Source organism: Harpia harpyja, chromosome 4 (assembly GCF_026419915.1).
Source record: "Harpia harpyja isolate bHarHar1 chromosome 4, bHarHar1 primary haplotype, whole genome shotgun sequence".
Classification (NCBI taxonomy): Eukaryota; Metazoa; Chordata; class Aves; order Accipitriformes; family Accipitridae; genus Harpia; species Harpia harpyja.
This window is the reverse complement of record NC_068943.1, coordinates 43258826-43283505: the sequence shown is the minus strand read 5'-3', so window position 1 is coordinate 43283505 and position 24680 is coordinate 43258826. Positions and strand designations below refer to the sequence as shown.

General features: G+C 44.4%; 1 protein-coding gene across 2 annotated transcripts in view; it reads left to right on the top strand.

Annotated features, from left to right (window-relative positions):
- UBASH3B (ubiquitin associated and SH3 domain containing B) overlaps nt 1-23729 on the top strand; it is a 74841-nt gene extending 51112 nt beyond the window's left edge. For both annotated transcript variants that reach the window (XM_052786461.1, XM_052786462.1), the window contains exons 5-14: nt 977-1146; nt 2803-3011; nt 9332-9467; nt 9870-9990; nt 10971-11093; nt 12920-13012; nt 13745-13889; nt 16404-16510; nt 17463-17572; nt 18452-23729. In XM_052786461.1, the coding sequence (XP_052642421.1) occupies nt 977-1146; nt 2803-3011; nt 9332-9467; nt 9870-9990; nt 10971-11093; nt 12920-13012; nt 13745-13889; nt 16404-16510; nt 17463-17572; nt 18452-18589 (1352 nt within the window). In that variant the 3' untranslated portion in view covers nt 18590-23729. The remainder of the gene's footprint in view (nt 1-976; nt 1147-2802; nt 3012-9331; nt 9468-9869; nt 9991-10970; nt 11094-12919; nt 13013-13744; nt 13890-16403; nt 16511-17462; nt 17573-18451) is intronic.
- Nucleotides 23730-24680: the final 951 nt, after the last annotated feature.

Genomic DNA, 24680 nt, shown 5'->3' with positions numbered 1-24680 from the left:
ATTGCAGTCCACAGCTTGGTCAGGTTATCACATTAAAGTCTCTGGGGCTTTTTCAGAGATGCAGAGCATATTTCTTCTTGCTGATCAAAAAAAGATGGATGAGCTTGCAAAGCTACCCCTGGCTGGCACTTGGAGCCAAGTCTCTGAATAGCTGCAATTTTGACTGAATAATCAGTCAAATTTAATTGCAATTTTTGGTTGAATAAGCAAGAATAAATTACATGCAAACAGTGTATCCTATGATTTCCACATCTACTGGAAGAGTCCCAATATTGCACATACTTTCACCTTTCTGCTTCCTGGAATCTCTTCCTAATACAGGTTCTTTTTCTGCAGGATCATTTTGAATCATTATCGTATCAATGTCTGTTTCCACAATTTTGGAATACCTCACCCTCAGTGGGCAAACTGGTAATCTGACGAACGTCCAGGGAAAAGATGTAATCAACTTGCATGAACCTGTAAATTCCATAGATTTGTAATTGCTACCATAGGAGATAGAACAAAGGAGGGAGAGTAAAAATTATGATTTTTAGCTTGCTTATTTTGGAGCTATCCTCAGCTGCTAATGAAAGAAAGGCTACCCCTTACCTAGAAAAGTGTCTTTTTTGGCAGAAGACTCAGTGGGTTCAAAATTACAATAATTGTTATCACACCATCCAGAAACCTGGCTTTTTCTGGATGCAAATGAATTTTGGCAGTTTGGCAAGGATGCCTTGTCTACCACCCTGGTGTGACTCAGGACTGAATCAGACCACAAATCTCTAATAATTTGATCCAAGGTCCAACATACATAAGGAACTCATGCTTGACTTCCCCAAAGCCTTTTCAGAAACTGGCCTACAATTTGTTCCACTTGAGCTATCTTTAAAAGTTTGGCTCCCAGCTCCTGTTCAGAGGCGATAGACACGTACACCTTCAAAAAGCTGCTAATCTCGGCAGTCCCTTGTTGTTAACTGACATTTTCTCGTTGCAGATGTTCACGTGGAGCCCCACAAGAAGCAGCTCCACGTGACACTGGCCTATCACTTCCAGACCAGCCACCTGCCCACGCTGGAGAAGTTAGCGCAGAACATCGATGTCAAGCTGGGCTGCGACTGGGTTGCCGCAATATTCTCCCGAGACATACGCTTCGTTAATCATGAGGTAAATTTTTGGAGCTTGTTTCAGTCCAAATAAAAAAAAAAAAAAAAAAAAGAGGACTTAGCTGAGGTGCAGGCTCTTTTAGCTGCATTTGCAGCTCAAGAGTGCTCACAAGCTGCCAGCTGAATGAGGACTCTCATGTGCCCTGCTGAGAGCTGTATGGATACCCAGCGCGGACTGTACAGACATCAAGGAATTTGCCTCAGGTCCCACAAGGACACCCAGAACATAGATCTCCCACATAGCACCAGTCATCTTAACCAGCAGACCATCTTGCCTTTTTTTGCTTTTTACTCATACTGTCCAGACTTGATATTTCACCCACTTCATTTCTTGCTTCTTGCAGTAACAACGTCCTGCTGGATTAATGAATTCTAACAATGACCCTCCTGTTAGCTCAACGTCAGCTGGTCTGATCTCTCAAGAACCAGGCCAGTGTCTTAACCTAACCACTATCCATACACCACAGAGTAAACAGATGCCAAAGCTTCTGGAGAGCTGAAGTCTCTCGTGCACAGCACTCTGACCCAGCCCAGGCCATGCTTCCCATGCGTGACAGCCTCCTTTCCTTTCCAAAGAGTCATCTTGTCCTTTAGAAGCTGCAAGCAGTCAACACTATCACTGATTGCAAAGGGAGTTGCTGATGAAAACCAGCTCACATCTTTGCATATCTAACTTCAGGCAGCCATGTGTGAAAGTTTTGGCCTTGTGGTATCAGGTGGCAGTGACTAGCTTCCATCTTCCTTTGAAGATATCACGAATCGTCCAGGAGGATTAGTGAGCAAACGGGCTGACACCATCAGGAGATCAGAGCTGCTCAGCAGATTATGGTTTTTCTTTGCATGATGCCGCTGCAGAAGTTAGGCTTGGCCAGGGACAATAACACGTTTGTTCTCCTTTTAAATGGAGGATTGCTGCAGCCATTTCCAAGGAAAGTTACTGATAGACATTTAATACGTGTGGATTCCTCGCGCTTCAGCAAAGAGAAGATTACAGAATTACACTCACTGATCTTTCCCCCACCTTTTAACTTAATCCTGTTCATGTTAGGAAATACAAAGAAAACAATGTGGCCACATCCCTGTATTGCTCACCACTTGTGCTTTTTGCTGTGCGTTCTCATGAACAGTTTTGAGAGCAGGGAGTCGCAGAGTCAAACCTGTTAGCTCCCTGACAGTGTCTGCCTTATCTTCAAAAGCAACAGCAACAAGGAGAACTGCTCTTTCAGATCAAGCACGAGTAGGTAAACCAAAAATGGTCACTAACTACTAGAACTGTGTAAATTCCAGGTCCCAATAAGAATTCAGTTCTGTTTTTAACAGGACGCTTAGATTTAAGCGCACGGTCATGTTTTTGCTCGCTCTAAAAAATCATCCCCCCGCTTTCCCTCCTGGTTATCAAAGACACGACTGGAATCAAAGAGGGAAGAAGGAGTAAATACCTAGAAAAGCTTTCCAACAGCAAAGAGTGGGAAGCGGCAGGCATTCCCTGAAGGTAAAGCTTTCCTGGATAAAGCACAAAGCGATGCATTACAAGGAGAGCTGTTCACACCTTGCTAAGGTTAAAGGTCTGGTATAGGAGTGCTCCTGCCTCACTCTGCTAAAGGTTCCCTTCCATTAACAATCCTTTTATTCATTTGTGCTTCTGTTTCTCCCCCAGACTCTGCAAGTGATCTATCCTTACACCCCCCAGAATGATGATGAACTGGAGCTGGTCCCAGGAGATTTTATTTTCATGTCCCCGGTGGAACAAACCAGTACAAGTGAGGGCTGGATTTATGGCATTTCCCTTGCAACTGGCTGTTCTGGGCTACTGCCTGAAAATTACATCACGAAGGCGGATGAATGTGGGACCTGGGTGTTTCATGGGTAGGTAAAGCTGCTCAGTCCATTTTCCCTCGCTGTAAAAAGGGGGCTCAGCAGCTGTGATTTCACCTGGGTAAGTGAAGAGTCTCCCAGGGCTGCTGAGAAGGTCACTTGGGGGAAGTGTACTGGTATACAAAGCCCCATCTCATAAGCAAAGGAAGAGCAGATGCTAACCCTGTGCATGGGATTAGAGGACGATGTGATTTATTTAGCTAAGATGTTACAGCAACTATTACTCATAGGATCGCTGCTGCTGGTGAATGGAGCCAGAGCAGATGGCTGCTGTAGAGCCACTGCTGCGTAGACACCTCGGTGGTGGGACTAGGATCAGGAAGGTTTAAATTTGAGCATTAATTTGGGAAGCGAGATTTTCTGTGTGTAATTCCCTGGGGAAAAGGACTTGGGATCAGCAATGTTCCTTAAGATACTTAGCAAGATTTTCAGAAGCGGTTAGTTGCCTGCCTGCCATTGGCTTCAATGAGAATGCAGACCTTGTCTTTTGAATAAGGTTATGCCTTATGCCTCTTGATTTTGATGGGAATTAGTTAAACAGCAATAAAAAACTAGTGCTTGAGGAGTGGGTCTGGGCACTCCTGCAAGGCTGCCTGCATCTCTAAGCACCCAAACACCTTTGACAAATCTGGAGTAGTTTGTAAGAGCACAAGACGACAAGGAGAGGGGAGAGGCACATTCCTGCCTGCTGCCCCTCTGCTAAGCACCGTGCAGGTACAGAAGTTTGGTTACAGTGACACCAGTGAGCAGGTTAGTTACAAAGGGAAGGGATGGAGATACAGAACACAACACAGACAGCTAGTATTTCAAATTTCAGTGGGCAAACATGACCTGTGGGGAGAGAGTCTGAGCAGAAAGGGAAAGCATTCGGTCACCCATGTCAGCACAGGACAGCCAGAGGAACTGACCTAACTTGGCACTTAATAGAAACTGATCCAACAACTCCTCAAATCAAGCAAAATGCAGGAAACAGAAAGAGCAAAAAGGGCAAGCAGTCGTCTTCTTTGCCTGTGGCTTTTCAGGATTAACACGTGCAACGTGATGAATGACAGACGGAGAGCAGGCACAGGGCAATCATAGCTTGCAGGCTGGCTTCCAGATGTGACTGCCACCAACCACTGCCCTTCCGTAAACCAGCCCTGGCTTAGTCCTGAGTCCTCCCCAACCCAGAAGTCCATCAGGCAGAGACAAGCATAGCAAGAGATCATTCATTTACCCCCTCATCACAACCATCTATTCTTTTCTTGCCTGCCCTCTGAGAAATGAACACCACTAATAAAGGGCTTTCATCCATATGTTAGCCAAACAGAACAAAGCTATCTATACTGAGTCTGTCACTATCAAACTCCAACTCATCTTTCATTATGAGGAAAGAAAAGACCTCAAGGAACCAGGGCTTAAAGAAATGAAAATCATGACACATGGGCAAAGTCAATCAGAGTGTTTGTATTAAGACAGGACTTAATCCAGACCCTCCAATCTGCAATCCAGGAAGACCATCCTTTCTTCCCCTAAAATTTGCCAACCAAAATGGACTCAGGTCCACATACACTGCAGCAGCCTGCTCTAGTGGATTCTGCTTTTTTTCCTTACAGTGCCTGGAAGTTTTCAGGCCTAGGGAGTAGCATGGGAAAGAATTATTATTGCGGCAGCAACTAAAAGGAAAGCCAAATGTTTTGTAAGTGCAGCACCTCTGCCTCCAGGCAAGCAAAGAAAGGAAATGCCCCTTCCCTGATTACTGCTGAAGACTATAAATCATGAATTGGAGCACGCAATATGGAGCATTTATCAAAAACATTATTACATACCCGGAAACAGTCTCATTTTACACAATGGCTTCCCGCAGGGAATATTAGGTTATGGAATGTCACGTGGTCAAAACAATACAGCAAGCTAAGGACAACCTGAGCCCCACTGCCATCTAGGCCACAGTATTCATGGTAGGATCCCTGTGGTAGGAGAAGAACGGCACACAGATATCTTTAAGCATGGCAGTACTCACCGGGACTGCAGAACTGCCGCGGTGCAGGAGATGGGACCCAGCTCATGGTGTTGGGACCGAGACTGCTGTTGGCAAGCGATGCTGTGATCCTGGGGGCTGGTTTGTGCTGCCTTTGTGTACACAGCCTGTTTCATCCCTGCAGAGGGTGAAAAAGAAAGAAATAACAACCATGGAGCTTAACTTTCCCTCCTAGTCACAAGAGACTGCATTCTTCAAGTGAAAATCATGATTATTGAGATCATCACGAAAATACAGCTCACTCTGGGCTGCAGCACCCTGCTTATACCACACAAGAGATATGACAGGCAAAATGCTATTCTGGGATACTTGATCAAATCTTTAATACAGCAAAATGAGATTGCTAGTTCCTGCACATTTCACCTGAAAAAGGTTTCCCTGTTGCACTGCTCAAGTGAGGCAGAACCTGAACTGTGGCCTTTGCAGGACACGGGTTTTGTGGCTGATATCCAAATAGTGCCACAAGAGCTCTGCCCGGCACACAGACCTTCCTGGCTAGCACTGTACAAATGTACAACAAAAAGATGTCCCTGCCCCATAGTAAGGTCTGTACCTCAGCTGCAGACCGACAGGCTGCCACACTAAGAAGACAAGCTTGGTGATCTGTTTAATAGGGGATAAGAGACTTTGCCTTCAAGGCAGAGTTACTGCCCATGAAACCAGGTTGTGTCTTGAGAGACTCCAGGTCTGAATCCTTTCCCTGTCTACTAAAAATAGGAATGGTATCAATTCTATTCTGCAAACCCCAAGGATTTTCTGTACACCTAAACTACATTTCTTTGTTGGCTGTGGCACATCCCTGCATGATTTCTTCTCATGCCAAGGACTGGACCTGCTGGTAACAATGAGGAGAAACATTCAATCTCTGATCAGTGCTATAGGTTGGAAAATAATTGAAGACAAATTACTTCAGCATCCCACACAATGCAACCCAGATCCTAAGTCTGTATAACCCATTCTTGCCATCTCCTCAGTAAGGGTATGTGAGTAAAAAATAACCTTTCTGAAACAAGCGCTGGATTCTCCTTAGGGGAGGAACTGGTTGTGTTTGTATCAATGTCAGGAGATCTGTTCTGACTGAGCCTAGGAGAGGACCTGGCCATAGGTATGTTAAAAACAAAATACTTTTCCCCCCTGTATGGTATCAAGGTGGAAATCCTCTCCTGATAGCAGCAGAAGCTACTGCTGAGCTGAAACTACTTGGAATGAATCCAAACTACAGATCCAGTATTAAAGATACGTATATGTATATCCACCTTAAAAGCTCCCCAGCAAACTGTTTGAAGGGTATTTTCTAAGTTGCCTTTCATGCCTGAAAATTAGTGGGCTACCAAGCCAAAACAAGAAACTCTTCACCCTCAGCACACGGAGCCCAGAGGAAGTGGGAAGCGCAGCAAAGGTACAAGAATTTACTTGCCCCACAGAAGCCACAAAAACCGAGCATTCAAGACCATGGGGCTCTCCGCCTATGCATGTAAAGCCATACAGCAGAAGTAAGTGTGCTATCTTTGTATCTGTGGACCCAGCACCGCCCAAAAGCTAAAACTTCTGATGGTTCCCTGCACTGCTTTTCCGTTACCAGCAAAGCCAGAAATAGTCACCTCCTCTGCCCCAAAATGGATAGAAGTGCTGTAGATAGTACACCGCAGTCTATTTCAGCTCCTCATGAGATGCCAAAGCTACTCCTTGCCCCTTTAATAAGCCTGAGAAATCAGGCTTGGCACAAGTACCAGGGGAGGAAAAACAGCCCTAATTTTTCAAGCTATATTTGGGCCTAAGTAGGGTTTTTTCCACTCTTCCTCCCATTCTGCAACAATGGCTGGTTCATTTTCCCCAGGGATCCCTCTCCTCTAGATAATGATGAGTGATGCGGCAGAGTAGTCTTTCCTACACAGAGCTGAGGACCAGCGCTTGTGTGCCATGACACAGAGACCCTTCCTCCATCCTCTGCTGCAAGCATCTCTGTTCTTGAAGGGGCCTTTCCTGACTGGGAAGACATTGCCTCCAGGGACACAGCAGTATCACTGACAGAGCAGTGAAAGCAAGGCATCATCCAGAAGACAGTAGATGTTGTTGTCTGCCTTCAGTCGCTGTTTGCCAAGCAGAGGAACCACAAGCCTTTGGGAAAAGCTTCCAAACAATGACCTATGCTTAGAAGATGACTAAGCTGAAATAGCTTCAGCAGTTTCTGTTTTCCAGCAACAAGGAGATACCACTGAAGACAGGCTAGTGGCTCTCCTCCAGACGCAGCAAGATAGTATGCCTTTGCCTCATCATCATTCGTAGCAAATCCTGGCATCTATAAGTAGATGGTAAAGCATTCATGGCCTTTTAATAAGAGCTTAGAGAGAAAGAAAGTCTCAGAAATTGTGCAGCAGCTCCTGGGGGTAAAGGGAAGAGGGGCAACCAAACAAATCCAGTGAGGATGTATCTGTGCTAGCTGCACCCGCACTCCAAGCTGAACGCTTAATGCAATGATAAATGTCTGTTTGTGCTCCCTGCTCAGGGCTTAGCCAACCTGGGCTTGGCACACGCTAATGCACTCAGGCAGCTTTTGGATCAGAGTTGGCCTTACCCTGCCAGCTGGAAGTGTGGCCCGAGTGTACTTCTGCCTGCAATACATCACATGCATATATTCTGAGGAGGAGGGTTAGACATGATTTCTCACCACAGCACCCGATAATATTTCCCTCAGCTTATCCACAAAGCTCTCCTGCCTACAGTTAACTCTTCTTCAGGATCCACCACCCCTGTTGCACCTCGGAGTCGTGCCATGCCTAACTCAGAGGTATTTGCTGCCCTGACCTCTACCTGCATTTGGGCAAATGAGCATTTGGTTCCTTGGAGCAAGCCCAACCCTTGTTGGGAACTCACCATGACTAAAATAAATACATTTATAAGAATCTGTAAACTGAGAAGGTCAGGTCTGAAAGAGTAAGAGCAGGAGGCTGGAGAGGTTATCTGCTGCCCAAGGGCTGTGTCCACGGTGGCTGTTGCAAGGCTGCTGCCTCACGCTGTTGGACAGGGATCAACAGTGCTGTCCCTGGCACGGCTGGTTCCCACGTCCCGCTCCCCTTGCCTGCCAGTGCTTCTCTGCATGGCATCTTCACCTGACTGAATAAGCGAGTACCTCAGTCTCATCCTTGCACCCTAACTCCACCAGATAAGGGACCAACATCAGGACCAACAGTGTGGTATTTTCTCCTTCTTTAAACTGGTGCAAAACATATGATCTCGCAGATCTGTTCTTTACAAAAATGCAGATGACCTATTTTTGTTCCATTGGTAGAGGCGCTTGGTGTTATTTTAACAGCTATGAAACCCCTCTGAGATTTTATCCTAACTAGGTGCTAGTCAGGAAGTAACTTCTGCCATATTTAAGGCACTGAAAAGCAACTATTTCAGTCGAGGTAAATGACCATAAACATTATCTGACAACGTTTTTTTTTTAACAACTAAGCAAACGTAACCCACACAATGTAACCAAATCAGCCGAGGGTCACTGCAGCTTCTGTAACTGCCTGTCAGAGTTTACTCCCGAGGGTCTTGGTCAAAGTCCTTGAACGTCTGGACATGAGAGCTTTATTCAGAGGGACCATCATTAGATAAGCCCCTTGAGGGAGAATGGGATCTATTATATCCCTTTGGCTACACTTCACAAGAAGCACTGGTGAGAATAAATTCCCACTGTAGACGGGAAATGGAATAGGCAGAACTGAAAAATGTAGAAACAACAACCCAGACCGAGCGTGCCATGTCCCTGCCAGGGGATACAAGCTATATTGTGCACAGGAACCCCGAGAACTGCCCAGTATGAGAGGCAGGGCTGTGCTCCAGCTTTCTGCTGAAGCAATAGCTTATGCTACAAAGGTGAGTGAAAACTCCCTGTAGCCATTAGCTTCCAAACTTTGGTCCACAAGACCACGGTAAGTAATGTGCAGCTGGTCCCCAGATGATGTTAGTGAGCATCCTGTGGCTGTGAGGAAGGTCTTGGCATTTTCCATGAGAATATTTGAGGGCTGACAGAGCCTCACAGACCAAAGTTTGGGAACTGTTGTTCTGTGAAACTGTTTCTAAGGAAACAGCCCGTTGAGATGGGAATTGTCTCTTCATATGTGTACATCACCTAGCAAGGTGCTCTCTAGGCAGCACTAAAATACAAATACTAATGTAATAACATGACAACAGTAATTATCATCAATTCCTGAAGACTACGGCAATGTCCTTACTACAGCCAGAGTGCACAAAGTCCAAAGCATTCCTAAAGCCAACATCTTTCTATTTTTGGCAGGTCCTACTCAATTCTGAATACTACGTCTTCCCCGTCCCTTCAAGCCTTCCCTGATGGAGTTCTGGAAAGAAGACAGCAGGAAGACCAAGGACCCGGGGACGCGGGGCCACTCACTATCATCTGCCAGAACGTGCAGGTAAGGACCCACACACACGCATAAACCACACACAGTTTTAGTGGCAAGTTTCCAGCAACTGGGTTTTCCCCAACAAGTTATCCTCTGGTCTCTTTTCACTGCCTGTATCAGAAGTAACAAGTTAAAGTTCTCTACAGGCTTTTGAGTGACACAACCACAGGCACAGAAGACATCACTGTTCCCAAACCTGCTCTTAGCCTGAGGTGGCAGGGCCCCATCCTCTGCTCACTTTAGCAGTTTTATAGCTGCATAAATTTACCAACTTCAGAAGAGTTTCCTGTACCCGCATTTGCAGTAGGGTGAAGCAAGAGGTGCCTGGTCCTGACTCCCATTAGTAAATCAGATCTCAGAAAAACCCTTGCACTTTGATGAAGGTCAAACATCCTGTAATTTTTCTTCCAGCCCCTGAGAATAACCAGCCAGCCAGGGCCTCAGAAACGCTGCCTGTTTGTCTGCAGACATGGGGAAAGGATGGATGTTGTTTTTGGGAAGTACTGGTTGTCACAGTGTTTTGATGCCAAAGGTGAGTCGGCTCCCATGGGTCTCTCAGGCTCTACTTTTAGATGAAGGAAGGAGAGTGGCAACTGCCTGGAGCAAAGCTTAGATGGAAGCTGTGGTTTCCTAACACAGAAGTGTTGCTTTGAGCAGTTAGAAGTGGCAGACCATCTCAGTGCAGAGCTCTGCGATGGTAGGGCTGCAGTCAGAAGCAGAAACACAAGCCAGGGAGTAAATACTACATTTGCTAATATTTGGGAAACTATTGCAGGAAAGATTACATTAAAGTAATGTCACCAAAGAGCATTTTCATTTGGAAATGAAGTCATGATGTAAGTAGTCAGTGTCCAGTGCAAACCACTACTACCATTAGGAAAATCTTTTGCACAGCTGGCTCTCGGTCCTAAATGAAAGTAACACCATCACAGGTACAGTTCAGACTGCCTTTTGGGGCATAAACTGGAGTTTGCCACCCAGTAATATGCTTGAGTTTCAGACTATAGCTAACAGGCTATAACTTCAGGCTCTGTTGGCATTACAGCTGATTGGAAATTCGTCCAAAAAGTCTTTTTTCTATTCAAAAAATGCCAATATCTTGTAGTCAAAATTGTTGGATTAAAATTGTTGTGTAAAGGATGATTTTACAACTACCTTCTTTCTAAATTACATTTGAAGAGCTCTGACATTTTAGCCTCCTGTAAAAGTGTAACATTTGAGGTTTCTTTTGTTGTGGGATAGAAATTATTTCCCTTTGGGGAAATCTGTCCTAAAGATAACTTTAAAAACATTAGCAACATTCTCTGCTGATTTTGAACTGATACAGCTGCTTAACTTAATTTTATCAAATTCCTGACAGTTTTACAGGAGAAAAACTGCTTGACAGCCAGGTCTAGGCAGCGCCTGCAAGGTACGGACGTTGTGGTGAAAGAGGGTAGAAATAGGCATGATGCTGCCTGCCTCTCTCTAATTGAATAACTCCAGCAACTGCTTCTAACCTTTCCCTCACAGGAAGGTATATGCGTAGTAACCTGAACATGCCTCACAGCTTACCTCAAAGAAGCGGCGGTTTCAGGGATTATGAAAAAGATGCGCCAATCACCGTGCTGGGCTGTACGCAGGCAAGGCTTGTTGGTAAGTTGTCCTCGGCAGACAAGAGCTTGCCCAGGAAGCTTTGTTATCTTCCTCCCACACACCCAGCCAGAGAAAGAGAAAGCGCAAGGCAGAAAAAAAATGAATTGGGTGCCCTGAACTAACGGGATTTAGACGTTTCGAGAACTTTTGCAAAGTCCCTTCACCTTCCCCAGGAAGCCCCCTCTTTCAAAGGAAACCTTGTCTCCTTCAGCCTGCTGCAGCTGAAGAAAAGACAAGCACAAAATCTAGGACATGGTATGAAATCAGAGCCATCAGCAGTGCGGTTGCAGAGCATTCGCTACCGCCCTATAAATGTGCCACACTGGAAGACACTGTTATTACCAATGTTGGTGCAGCAGTGTGACAGTCACCTCATGCAAAATATGCTTTTTCCTTTACTTTGACAATCTTAAATTTTGACCTGCAGTTTGCTACACCAATGTACTTTTATCAGCCTGTCTGGCTTTATGTTTATGTGGCAAAAACACAGTCCGAATTATTTCCAGTGTGCTCCCCACCCCCCCACCCTTGTCCCTGACTTCTAAGCCTATTGGTTTTTGTATAGACAGAAAATTATTTGGTAGTCAAAGAGCACATATTGAGCATTGTGATTAGGGGAGCCCAGCCCCTTAAAGACATGAGCTTCAGAGAGCAGTACATAGCATTTTCTTAAATTCAAATCCTTTAGAGTACTTCGTGTTGGTCACATTCAAACTAGGGCAGCTAAAATTATACTTGCTTTTTAAACAAAAATAAATCACTGTACAACAGCAGGATGCTCAGACTCTCAGCCACATGGCATTCAGGGTTCGCAATATGCACATAACAGAAGGTGAATCTGGGAGCAATCACAGCACACTTTGCTGGTATCATTAAATGGGTCCGAGTACGCAACTGCATACGTGACCCAGATGCCATCAACCTGCCAGCGCGGCTGCGGCATGCCAGCCATCTGCAGGCAACCGCTCCCTGCTGCAGCGGCACAGACTCGACCTTGACAATTGCTGGAGCCGTAATTCCTCTGATGACTAAAGCAAATGAGCAGCTTCCCAGTGACGGAGGGCTGTTAGATGTGCCGCTCCTTCTAAATTACCCCACTTCTCTCAAGAGATTTATAGATCGGTTTGACATGATTACAGCCATCATTAAACATACGAAGCCAAGGTTAATAACCCTTCTTGCTCCCACTTCTTTGTCCTGCCTCTTCAAATATAACAAAAATATAATTCTTTGTTACTACAAGTCTGTGCAATGCTGAGCAGATTCCTGTTCTCATTTGGTTCCCTTAGGCATTGCACGAATATTAATAACCCTAATAGTGGAGTTGATTCTTATCTCATTTTCAGTGATCTTCCACCTGTGTAATGAAATGGTAATTTATACTAGCGAAGAATCGAGCCAATTGAATTAAGTTGGGTTTGAGTTAAGTTGAATCATTCTGATTTATGGCTTATAAATGAAATGAAATTAAATTTAAGCTCTCTACAATTTTTCTCAGCACACTGTTTGCTTTTTGGCTAAATCTAAGAGAAGCAGAAATGGAGCAAAAGCTGCTGTGATTTCTTTGCATACTGGTTAAGTACCTAGATGCACATGGAGCAACACACACAGAAAAATGTATCCCGGTTCCACAGCTGTGCACATCACAGTGCCCAACACACCGCTGAAATAAAATACGATGGGTACACATATTTCCCAAAACACAAGCAGTGCAGCTGGGAAGCTGCTTTAGCTCCTTGCTGGGTGGCAGATACCCTGCATGCTGCTGTTACTATTACAATGCCATTTGCCTGGTTTTATTCATGAGTGTTGAAACTTGCTTGCAGGTGAAGCCTTGCTAGAAACTAACACCATTGTAGACTACATCTACAGCTCCCCATCCCTACGGTGTGTACAGACAGCACACAATATCCTGAAAGGTAAGAACTCAACAAGCAGGAAAGGCTGCATTCTCCTTACTTTCTGGGAAAAACACTGCCAACCAGATAAAAGGGACCTTGGCATGGGAGACCTAAGTAAATGGTAATTCAGGGTAAGAATTATTTCCATGGGAGCATACTTTACATTAGCACAACACTGTCCATAAGGAGCCCTTTTCTAATTGCACGGTGTGACAAGTGCTTAGGCAAGCGATGTGCTGGCCCTAACACCAGCTGCCGGTCAGGGTTGGGTTTATTGCCCCCTCCTGCAGAAGCCAGATGTGTGTTCAGGATGGATGGACACGTCCAGCTCCGCATGCCCTGTGCCCTTGCCTGCTCACGCTCCTGCAGGTGCCCGTTGCTGCATGCTCCCACGGCAATTGCTACCACCAAGGAACTTGCTACCCCCAGTAAGAATAATTTACTGCAGAAACTGGGAAGGGAAATAGTGACAGAGGCATGAGATGCCCTGGCATTGGAAACAGTCAAAAACCAGCTCCAGAATACAGTCACGGCTAGATTCAGTATAATGCATGTAGCTGCGAGCCAGAGGTTTACATTCCCTGGCATATCATATGCCAAGTACATACATTAAATACTTCATCTTTCATACCTACTATTAATCAACTGACTATGTAGAGAGAAAAAAAAAAATCATTTACAATCAGACTACAGTATTAAAGCTGCAAAGTCTTGCTGCCTTCCTCCCCAGCTACTTTCTCCCTTTTCCAGGTATGCAACAAGAGAACAACCTGAAAATTCGAATAGAGCCGGGCTTGTTTGAATGGACCAAGTGGGTCTCTGGGAACACACTACCTGCCTGGATACCCCCCATGGATTTAGCTGCAGCTACTCTAAGCGTTGATACAACCTACAGGTAGCAGAAAGGGGGGTGAGAGGGCCTTGCATCGCTTTTTGGCTTTGTTTTTGAAGAGTAACACTCTGCTGAGTTTTTAAATTTAGGCAGTGACCGGAATTGCTGCTGAGGCTCCTAGAATAAACTTGGAGCAGGCTTGAGGCTGCTGTGTTGAACATGACCTGAGAATGACTTATCATAAACCAAATCTCCCATATCAGTGGCAAGGTCCAGCTATATTGCTGATCACGGAGGTCCTCTTTCCATTACTCCTTTCATCCAGTGCATCTTTCAGGTGTCCGGGAAGCCCTCAAAGTATTTTTGTTTGTTTTAACCCTTTTCCTAAAACTTAGGAGTTTGGGCTCAGCTAACAGAACTAGTTTTGCTGACTGAGTTCCCTGACTATCATGTTCATAGACTGAACTGGATCGTGGGCTCCTTCACATGTGCCCTTCCCTTCCCCGGAGGAAAAAGATTGTCTGTCTCTCTGTTATGATTAGCACGATGATGGATCTTAATTGTATATTTTGCAACACCCTGGGGAACGTGTTTACATCTGTCAGGAATTCAGTGTCTCCTGTGACATCAAAATTCAGAGGTTTTCTATCAAAGAGCTAAACCCTAAGCATTTCTCAGGTCTCAGCAGTTACATCTGAAGCATTTATAGTGGAAAAAATCACAGGTTTCTGACTCAGGTTTTCATGGTATTCAACCCAAAAACAGTTGGTGAAAGCAAACAAAGGAAACGTCTGGTTAAAAAACATTTGAATGGCAAATGGATAAGCACCACTGATCTTTCCTCTCACTTTGCAGAAAAAGGAAACGCAAAGATAATTCACTTGGCTTTCAGGGGCCCTGCACAGATCAGTCCTGGTGCCTGGTTAGGCTCCATATCCCCAACTCATGCCCTTGCTGCCAGCCTCTGCTGCTTTCCTTTCCCGGTATCATTGCCAACAAACACTGTGGTGCTGCTGGGAGCGACCTGCAGCCTGAGTCTGGAGGGAAACTCAAGACTCTCTCCTCTGCCTCCCCAGTGAAGCATCGCAGCCATGGTGCCCTCCAGCCTAACACACAAATGCTTTTTACTGTAAGCTGCAGGGAGAAAGGCTAAATAAAACCCAACAGAAATAGTCATGTGGCAAAGAATAGACAAGATGATCTGTTCGGGCTTCCTACTCTCAAATTTATGATTCATTTATACAAGCCAGACTCAAAGAGCTCCCACAAAGAAGGAAACTCTAGAAAGGTCACACAGTTCCAGTCCTCCACTGCACCTCACTGCTGAAATATCTGTATTGCTATGACTTCTTGCAGAGACTAGCACTTTCTGTCTTAGTGTGAGCCTGACCACTAGCTGAGCAACCTCAGATAAAAACAAAACATTTATAATGTACACACATAGTATACATACACAGGAGTTCCACCTACATGGCCTTGGTGAAAAATATTTTGTGGCTGGGCTTTTGTGGTTTATGGTATCACCAGAAACACTGGTGTCTCCCTGTGTCCCAGTGTACCCGTGTGTTTAAGAACCCTCAAGCGGAATATGCAGTTGAAACGTTAAAAAGAAAAAGAAGAAGGAAAACGTAAAGAAAAAAAATTATTTTTTTCATACCTAATTATACCATAAACCACTTGCGTTGCGTTCTTCCAGCCTGCAGCTAAAATTCCAACACTGAGGGTATCTAAATAGAAGCCCTTACACTGTATTTATCCCTGAAAGGGTATCGCATGGCTAACACTCGGCAGAGCAGCTGGACCACAGGAGAGTCTCTGCTTCAGAAATCACATACCTTCTGGGAAGACCATAACAAATATTCTCAGCACAAGAAAAGAGCCTGCTCTTGTGTGGTCAGCTGGTTAGGTGGGGGACTGGGAGACAGCCCGCTGTCTCCTCTCACGAGGGCAATTCCTGTAGGTGTATCAGATCACTGGATGGAGGGAAAAGTTAGGTCTTTTCCTTGCACCACAGCACAAAAATACAGCCTTCTGCTTCCTATCCTTTGCTCCTCTGTGCACATCAACCTACTCCAGCTGATAACAATTGGCCAGAGTCCCACCAGGCAATTCACTGAAATGCCCTGGCCCAGAACGGAGCCAGCTAATTCCAGGCATTTCCCCGCAATGCAGCTTTACAGATGGCCAAAGCAGCAGTTTGCCTCTGCCCTTCACCATTGAAGCACGAGCGATGAAGAGAGCCAGCATCTGCCTTTTCCACACTCCACGTGCTGCATGCCATTGCAAAAGTAACACAAGTATAATCAGCATGTCATATGCTGCCTCCGCTAACTGGTCCACATTAGAGGAAGCAGTTGTCATTTTTTCCCAGCTAACTGAAATATCTTAATGCAGGAATGGTAAACGTCTCAGTCTTGAAGTTTAAAAATCATCATAGTGGTCCTGACACAAGACACAGTTCTGGGGATTTGGGGAATTAGAAGAGTTAAAGAAACAGATACTTTCAGATGAATCATAACTCGCACTTAAAACGTCATCGCTTCACTCAATTTACTGTACTTGTTTTTCTGCTTACAGACCTCATATTCCTGTCAGCAAGTTAGTGGTTTCCGAATCTTATGATACATACATAAGTAGAAGCTACCAAGTAACAAAAGAAATCATCAGTGAATGTAAAGGCAAAGGTGAGTGCTGCAGAGGGGGTGAAAAACAAGACAGGCTGGGGTGTGAATGCTGATATTGCTGACCAGTCTTTCCCTGTTCAAGAAGATGAATCCCCATATCTGAGTCTCTCATCCCCTCTCCCAGAGACATTGGAAACTCCAGGTTCAACTCTATGTGTCAGAACTATGAGTTCGGATACGCTCAGCTTAGGAGAAAGGTCCATAGACTTAAGTAGGAGAAGTATTTTAGGGATCTATGCCCAGTGCAACCTACCTGTTTCTCAAAGGAATAAATAAGCCATTTGCACTCTGCTGTCTGTTACCAACATCAGATGGGGCATCTTCCATCCTCTATCTGAGCTACTCTTCTGAAATATATTACCCATAAAGACTGTAGAACATTTCTCCAAACACAATATTGAAATAAAAAACCCTCTAGCTTCTATTTTTCATTCACAGTAAAGGAACAGGGTGTTTCTAAGTTCTGGTGATTTCAGTAATTTCATTTCACTGATCCATCTCTGTATTCTAAACTTTAATAGTTTGCCCACAAACCTCGACAGCACAGTGTGACATTGGTTATAAAGGATCTTGGAAATGGAAATCTAAAGCTATTGCTGTGGAAAACCAGCAACTGAAATTAAAGTGCTTGTTTTAATCAGAATTAATTTTGGGGTAGAAGAAAAGTATTTGCTTCACAAGGCAGCTGAAATCTCGCTGAATTCTTGTTTTCTTCAGAAAGCCGTTTTAAAACTAAGTAGCACTGAGTTAACCATTATCCTGAAAATTGAGAAATGCTCTAAATATGTTATTAAACCATTCTTTTTCCCCCATATACATATAGTTTGATGTGTTGTTGCATGATAAACTGAACCCATTTTGAACATTTTAAATGTTCTGCTTGATCGTGGGCAGCGGTCCCTAAAGCTGGCTTCATCTCCCTCCTCAGCCTGCGTTTCTCACTTTATTTCAGGAAATAACATCCTGATCGTGGCACACGCGTCCTCCCTGGAGGCTTGTACCTGCCAGCTCCAAGGGCTGTCGCCGCAGAACTCCAAGGACTTTGTACAGATGGTCCGAAAGGTAATTACCAGCAAGGAGTAAAGCTCGCTGTCTTTACAAAGAGAAAAGAAATATGCAATCTGCTTAACCAGGCAGAGGACGCTTTGTTCCTCTCCTCTGATCGTTCCGCCCATTACTGAGTTTCATCCATTTCAGAAGTCAGGAGAGTAAAGCAGATTGGTTTAAGAGGCTTATCTTAACGTGTCACTTCTATAACAGATAGCATGGGATCAGACGCCCACCTACAAATGGGCTTGCAGTGACTCCGCTTTACGCTTTACCCGGGGCCGTACAGAGACTCCCACAGTGCCCTCCAGTGCTGAAACCACCCTAACCACAGTTAACAGGGCACTTCTGCCCTACAGCACTTCCCCTTCTCACTTCACTCTAAAGAGCTTTTAACGGTCAGGGAAAAGGCCTGAAAATTACAACGGGGTCTTCTGCCTTCATTGCTTTACTCCTGCCCTGGCTAAGGAGATGGCATTGTGCACTGCCAGCCTTGCAGACACTCGCTGGGATATTCATAGCTGATACTAGATCTGAGGACACCCGAGCCAGAGTAGCATCCATATTTCTCCTTCACAGCTGTGCTGGCCTTCAGGGTTTAGGACCGTGTCAGCCAACAGGACATCTTTGGCTTGAACTGGCCCATATTTAAACTACGTTACAAGGATATAATCTGTCTTTCCCAGTGTTTTGCACATACAATGGTGCGTAAAGTCTGGCTGTCACACCTGAGTCCTACAGTCATCTTCTGAAAACGGGCTTTGGGGAGAGGCGGAGAGAGAGAAGAGAGTGAAATGCTTCGGTAGCACAGCAGGACTCAACCCTTCGGGGAGCTCCCTCCTTGCACAGCTCCATCCCTGCTCATTGCCTTTATTTCCATCTCTCTTCACACAGATTCCATACTTGGGGTTTTGTTCATGCGAAGAACTGGGAGATACAGGCGTTTGGCAGCTTACGGACCCCCCCATCCTCCCTCTCACACACGGACCAACTGGAGGCTTTAACTGGAGGGAAACCTTACTACAAGAATAGGCAAAGCTACATGAGCAAGGAAAACCCATGGCCTTTCTAAGCGTTGGAGAATGTCTCTTCTTTCTTGTGTTTATTGGCAGTGGAAAAATAGTCATAATATGTTCAGTGGATCACACAAACAGCTGTTCTAGCATATCTCTCACACAGCCACAGTCATGCAAAAATTCTCATGTACAACTTGGCAAATACAAAAGGGAGTGATTTGAGGGAAAAAATATTAAAATACAGATCGAAGCTCTTGCACAGCAGGTATCTCTGTTTAGTCAGTAGCTCGTATATTTTCCTACCTTGAATGGAGCTCTGATAACACCAGTAACTTTCACTGCCTTCTGCACCACATTAGAAACAACTAGCACTGTGTAAAAGTCAAGCATTCAGGATGCTGGAGGTTTTTTCACTACTATTTTTGCAAAGCATTAGCAGGCTTGTTCAGGACCACGTGTTGAGACCCCCCTCACTCACAACCCCCAAATTCTCAGCACCTTCCATAAAGCGTATCACCACCAGCTGGAAATGAGAGTCCAGCATTGCCTCTGCAGGCAGCATCAGATTATTCCTCTCCTCTGTTTGAGCACTGTGTTAGGTGTTGGTGTTGGGCATACCATGGATGCAAAGATCGATTGACGCCGATCCACGTCAGAAGAAAATTCTGAATTTCACGTCAGTTACAGATGAAGTTTGCACATCAAAAGGCAGCACCATTGTGAACAAAGACTGGGAGCAGTTTATTTTAGGTGAAGATGAAATAAGCCTTTTCCAACCAAACCTGAAGGATTTAGAATGTTGGGGGGTTTTTTCCCTTTATTTAGGTTATTGAAATTCACCCTTGTGCACAGACCCAGCCTAAAGTGCTTGTGTCACTTAAATTCCCTTCAGAAGACCTTGGAAAAGGGGTTTCCCTTTTATACTGAGATTTTGTGCTGGTCATTTACACACTGGTGGCTTTCTGTCCCTTGTGAGCTTTTCTGTCAGCCCTGGTGAGATTCTGCAGTAAGCAGCTTTCTTCAGGAGGTAATGACAAAATCAAAAAGATGCTGAAATTCAGCCTCCGCTGCATGCTTTGCTTCCTTTTCCTTAATTCCTAAGTGCCATCTGTCATAAAGACAAAGCAGAGCTGAAAAAAACAGCACGCTTAAATTTAGGAGCGACATGCTTTGGCCTATTAAGATGCTATTTATCCAGTGGGGGAAGGGTTAGGATTTTGAGAGAAGGGGAAGAGAAGGGTTTCCATCTGTAGCTAAAAATCTTTGACATCACAAGAAGTGTCCTCAGTGCAACAGCCTGCAAGATGCCAATACCAGCCACTTCACAGCAGAATGCAAAATACACCACAGTGGGTAGTTTACAGTATAAGCTGGCTTCAGAGCAGATTTCTTTTAGATTAATATTAGCTTAAGTCATCAGCTTTGGGTCAAAAAGTTCCTGCAGACATTTGGGTCTTGTCAGTGTAGGCTCACTTTCAGAAGGTACTTTGAAACGTGCTTAAATGGGATGAAGGAGAATTAGGCATACTCCTGTCTTGGTTTGGGCCGTAAGTCTGTGTATTCCCATAAATAGCATCAAAGGCAAGTTCAGAAGTACCAGGGAAGAAATTCTGGCATCCTAGGTATCCCTCTTCTGTCCAGCTTTTCCTCCGCAGAAAGTGTTAGTGTCCTCATTTGAAATGCTTGTATGGCACAGCTGGCCAACTTCGACAAAGGCTTATTATTCGTAGCAAGATCAAAGTTTGTTTTGTGTTGGTTTCTTTTAAACTATCAAGCCTTCGGCAGGACAGGTCTCACCTTCAGTAGGATATGACTGAGCTGCACTTTCAGCAGTCAGAACAAATAAGGAGTGATAAACTGCAATCCTCTCTTCCTAAATGAGGCAAAACACTCAGCAATTGCAATGTAACAAATCTTAAGGGGTTTTAGCTCAGCTTTGTCTCTGGGTTTTAATGAGCTTGGCCAGGGAGAATACACCAGATTCTGTACATATTTTGAGTCAGCAGAGTGCTCATCCTGTGCAATATGTACATTGTCACGATCCATAACAATAATCCATTATTTATACATTTATGACTATGTAATACACAGTAGGCCATTCATAAGTGCATTATTATACCGGGGATGTATACTGAAAAGTCAGGGAGGTAACTTATGACATGACAGAAGAAACTGCTCCTGTGCAGTTATCCTGCTGTCGCTTTAGTTTTTAACTGTAATTTAAACTATTTTTGGCTGTGTACAGACATTCTGAAGAGCATTTCTGGCTTGTTTTCCTCCATGCTTACTCACTGCAAATTTGCAAAGAGTTTAAAACTAAATAGATGACAATCACACCAAAACTAATTTGGTTACTGATGCATGTGTAATTCTCCGGACTGCTTTTTGTTTCACGCTATGGGCCAGCAAGATGTAATTTGAGGCAACAAATATGCCTGTACAAAACAGTGGATGCTGCTCCGGTCCTACTGCAGTTAAGTGACGTTACAAGGACTTTATTTAGACAGAAGCATGAAACAGAGAGAGAACAAAACCTGAATGCACAATTTGAATATTGTACTAGCTGATCTTTGCATATAGTAAGAAACATAGAAAAGAATGTTCTGTTTGAGAAGGTAGATGTTAAAATACTCTCTTCTTAAAAAAAAAAAAAAGTATATTTTTGGATGTTTGGGAAAGTATTTTGACAATTTTAGTCTTATCTCAAATTAGATTTTTCAGGTGTCAAGAATCTCAGAAAGAAAAATCTTATTTTCTTCTAGCATTTTGATTTCTCATAGGGGTTTTGTGTTAACTAGTCTCATGTTGATAAGGGGGGGGGGAAGAAAAAAAAAAAAGATGTTCCTTTTAAATTTTTTAATTGACATGTTAAGAATACAAAACAATTGCTGCTTCACTTTCACTCCATTGCTGCTCATTAACGTGTATTTAATGTCACTTCAGTGTTTTGTCCCAGAAGAACGTTAGACTTCATCTATCTAAAGTGCATGCAAGTCTTTTCCTTGCCTTCACTGTGAGCTGCATCAGATCCCAAGAGTTTAATTAGGGTATAGGAGGGAAAAAGCAGTTCTCTCTCTTCCCAATTAAGGAATAAAGCTGGAAATCTGCCAAGAGTAAGTTGTTCATCCAGTATTTTCATAAACTGCAACTTAAGGGTTGGGCTAGAAACATACAAGAATCAAAGTGCAGAATCAAATTCTAGCACAGCGGCAGCTGACGGGATAACACTCGGCACCAGAAGGTCAAAACCAGGGTATTTGAAAAAGTTCACGTTTTGATCAAGAGTTCACCCTTATCACTGGACTTTGTATCTCCCTCTGCTGAAGTGGATGGGAGGGGGCTGCAGCATGCCCCAACCCCAAGGCTTGAGCTCTGCCTGGGGATACCTTTCTAGTTTAGTGCAGGTGCCAGGTCTATAGTTTCACGCATTTCCTTTACATTTAGTGCAGTGGCAGCTACAGCCAAATCCTTAAGCCCTCTGAGCATGGAACCAGGTTCTCCGTGAGTGTAAATCGACACTGTATACTCAAATCAACAGAACTTTGCTTGTTTATGCAAACTGAGGATCCAGGCCATAACTTCAGAAAAAACGTATTTCCCTTTTCACTCAGACTGAACAGTTTCAGAAAGAAGTCAGCTGATGGTAGGAGCCTCCTTCTCTCCTCTGGTGTTAGCTTCTAGTGTCAATGTTACTATAAAAGTGATAATTTACATCACCAAATAAGCGGTGGTTTACAAGAATTCTGCAGGAATTCTCTTTAGTGAAGGCTACGCCAGTAGTAATTCTGCAAAACAAAAGTGGTAGAAGGGATGCTAGCGTGCAATTTCCCAGAGTACGATTTTGTATCCGCAGCCCTGAGCCCCCCAGGTAGCAATAGCTCAGGGATGTGGGTACTGTCATCTTTGACGGTGCGCTGACTGCGGCTCTTGGGGGGAAAAAAAAGCCAGAGGATGGGGAGTGGGTTGCATACAGCACTGTGACAAACTCAGCCTCTCTACTTAGCTCCTGCATACTGCAGGAGGATGTGAGGGGTTGTAAACTTTTCCCTCTGGGTCCCGTGGGTCCTTACAAAGGCCTGATCCAGAGCCCTGGGAAACAAAGAGGAAGATTTCTCATGATTTCCTCAGGCTTGGGATAAATCCACGCAAAGCCTGGTCCTACCACAGGCTGCTCCCCCCCGCCTGCCACTGGCTTAATGAGGAATTTGGAGGGCTCGTATCTGTGTGGGGTTGAGCCCTTCCAGTCCTGATTTAAGAAATGCATGCAGAAGTAGGGTGAGATTTCATGTCTGATTATATTCATGTTCATTTCAAAAAGAGGGATGCTAGATAGTTGAGTTAGGCTGTAGTCGACTAACCCTCATTTAAACCCAGAGCTGGAAATTAGTTTGCGATGCTTCACAACTTAAAATGTATTGAAATTCTGTATGAAAACTATTGTTTAGAAAGGGAACCTTAATAGGTTTGGTTTGTGGTTTGATATGTTTTGTTTTGTTTTTAAAAAAGAGCCTAAGCATAGAGGAAATTATCTGAACTTTAAAAATACACGTGAAATTATGGTGGTAGCAGACATGCTTAAAATGGTGAATGAATGAACAACAACAAAAAATAATTAAGCAGTAAATGTGATTGGTTGCATACACTCTAAATCGCTACTTACTTCTCACCACTTCCTCAAATACTTGTTCCCTGGGGAATATTCATGAACCATACGTGCTACATAACAGACAATACACAGCCAGTTCCTTTCTATTACTTCCCATGAAAATGTATTTTCTGAAGTTTCTCTCTGTGGACATCTCTTAAAACTTGATGTTATCAATGGATACTTTTTTTTTTTTTTTTCATTTTAAACCTGTTGTATCATTCTGTTTATTATGTTTTTTAGTGTGAGCAGATTGTATTTATTTGAGAAAAATGTTTGCTGTTTAAAAAAACCAATAATTGTATTGCCAAAAATAGCTGTAATTACCTGTGACATCTGTATTTTTTTATTTGGGGGGGGTGGTTTGGTTGTTTTTAAATCTCAGTTTCAAGTGCTAACAACTGTTAAAACAACCACTGCATTTTAATTTGCTTATGACATTAAATGGATTTCTTGGAAGTCAGACAAAAATGTCTCGCAGATGATTTAATAAAGATGCCACGCACCCACACCTTGCCCTTCCTATTTAGGTTTTCCTCTCAAGCATGTTGGACTTTGCCAGAGTGAATATTCTGACACAGACCTTCAATGAAGTGCCTGATTAGAGGGGCCGGTGCATTGTTGGGCCCTGTTCTGTTTAATATCTTTATTGATGATTTGGATGAGGGGATCGAGTGCACCCTCAGCAAGTTTGCAGACGACACCAAGTTGGGAGGCAGGGTCGATCTGCTTGAGGGTAGGGAGGCTCTACAAAGAGATCTGGACAGGCTGGATCAATGGGCTGAGGCCAATCGTATGAAGTTCAACAAGGCCCAGTGCCGGGTCCTGCACTTCGGTCACGGCAACCCCATGCAGCGCTACAGGCTTGGGGAAGAGTGGCTGGAAAGCTGCCCGGCAGAGAAAGACCTGGGGGTGCTGGTTGACAGCCGGCTGAATACACAGCAGTGTGCCCAGGTGGCCAAGAAGGCCAATCGCATCCTGGCCTGTATCAGGAACAGTGTGGCCAGCAGGAGCAGGGAGGTGGTTGTTCCCCTGTACTCGGCACTGGTGAGGCCGCACCTCGAGTACTGTGTTCAGTTTTGGGCCCCTCACTACAGGAAAGACATTGAGCTGCTGGAGTGTGTCCAGAGAAGGGCAACCAAGTGGTGAGGGGCCTGGAGCACAAGTCTTATGAGGAGCGGCTGAGGGATCTGGGGTTGTTCAGTCTAGAAAAGAGGCGGCTGAGGGGAGACCTTATCGCTCTCTACAACTACCTGAAAGGGGGTTGTAGTGAGGTGGGTGTTGGTCTCTTCTGTCAGGTGTCTGGAGATAGGACAAGAGGAAATGGCCTCAAGTTGAGGCAAGGGAGATTTAGGTTAGATATTAGGAAAAAGTTTTTTACTGAGAGGGTTGTCAGACATTGGAATGGGCTGCCCAGGGAAGTGGTTGAGTCACCATCCCTGGAGGTATTCAAAAAGCGAGT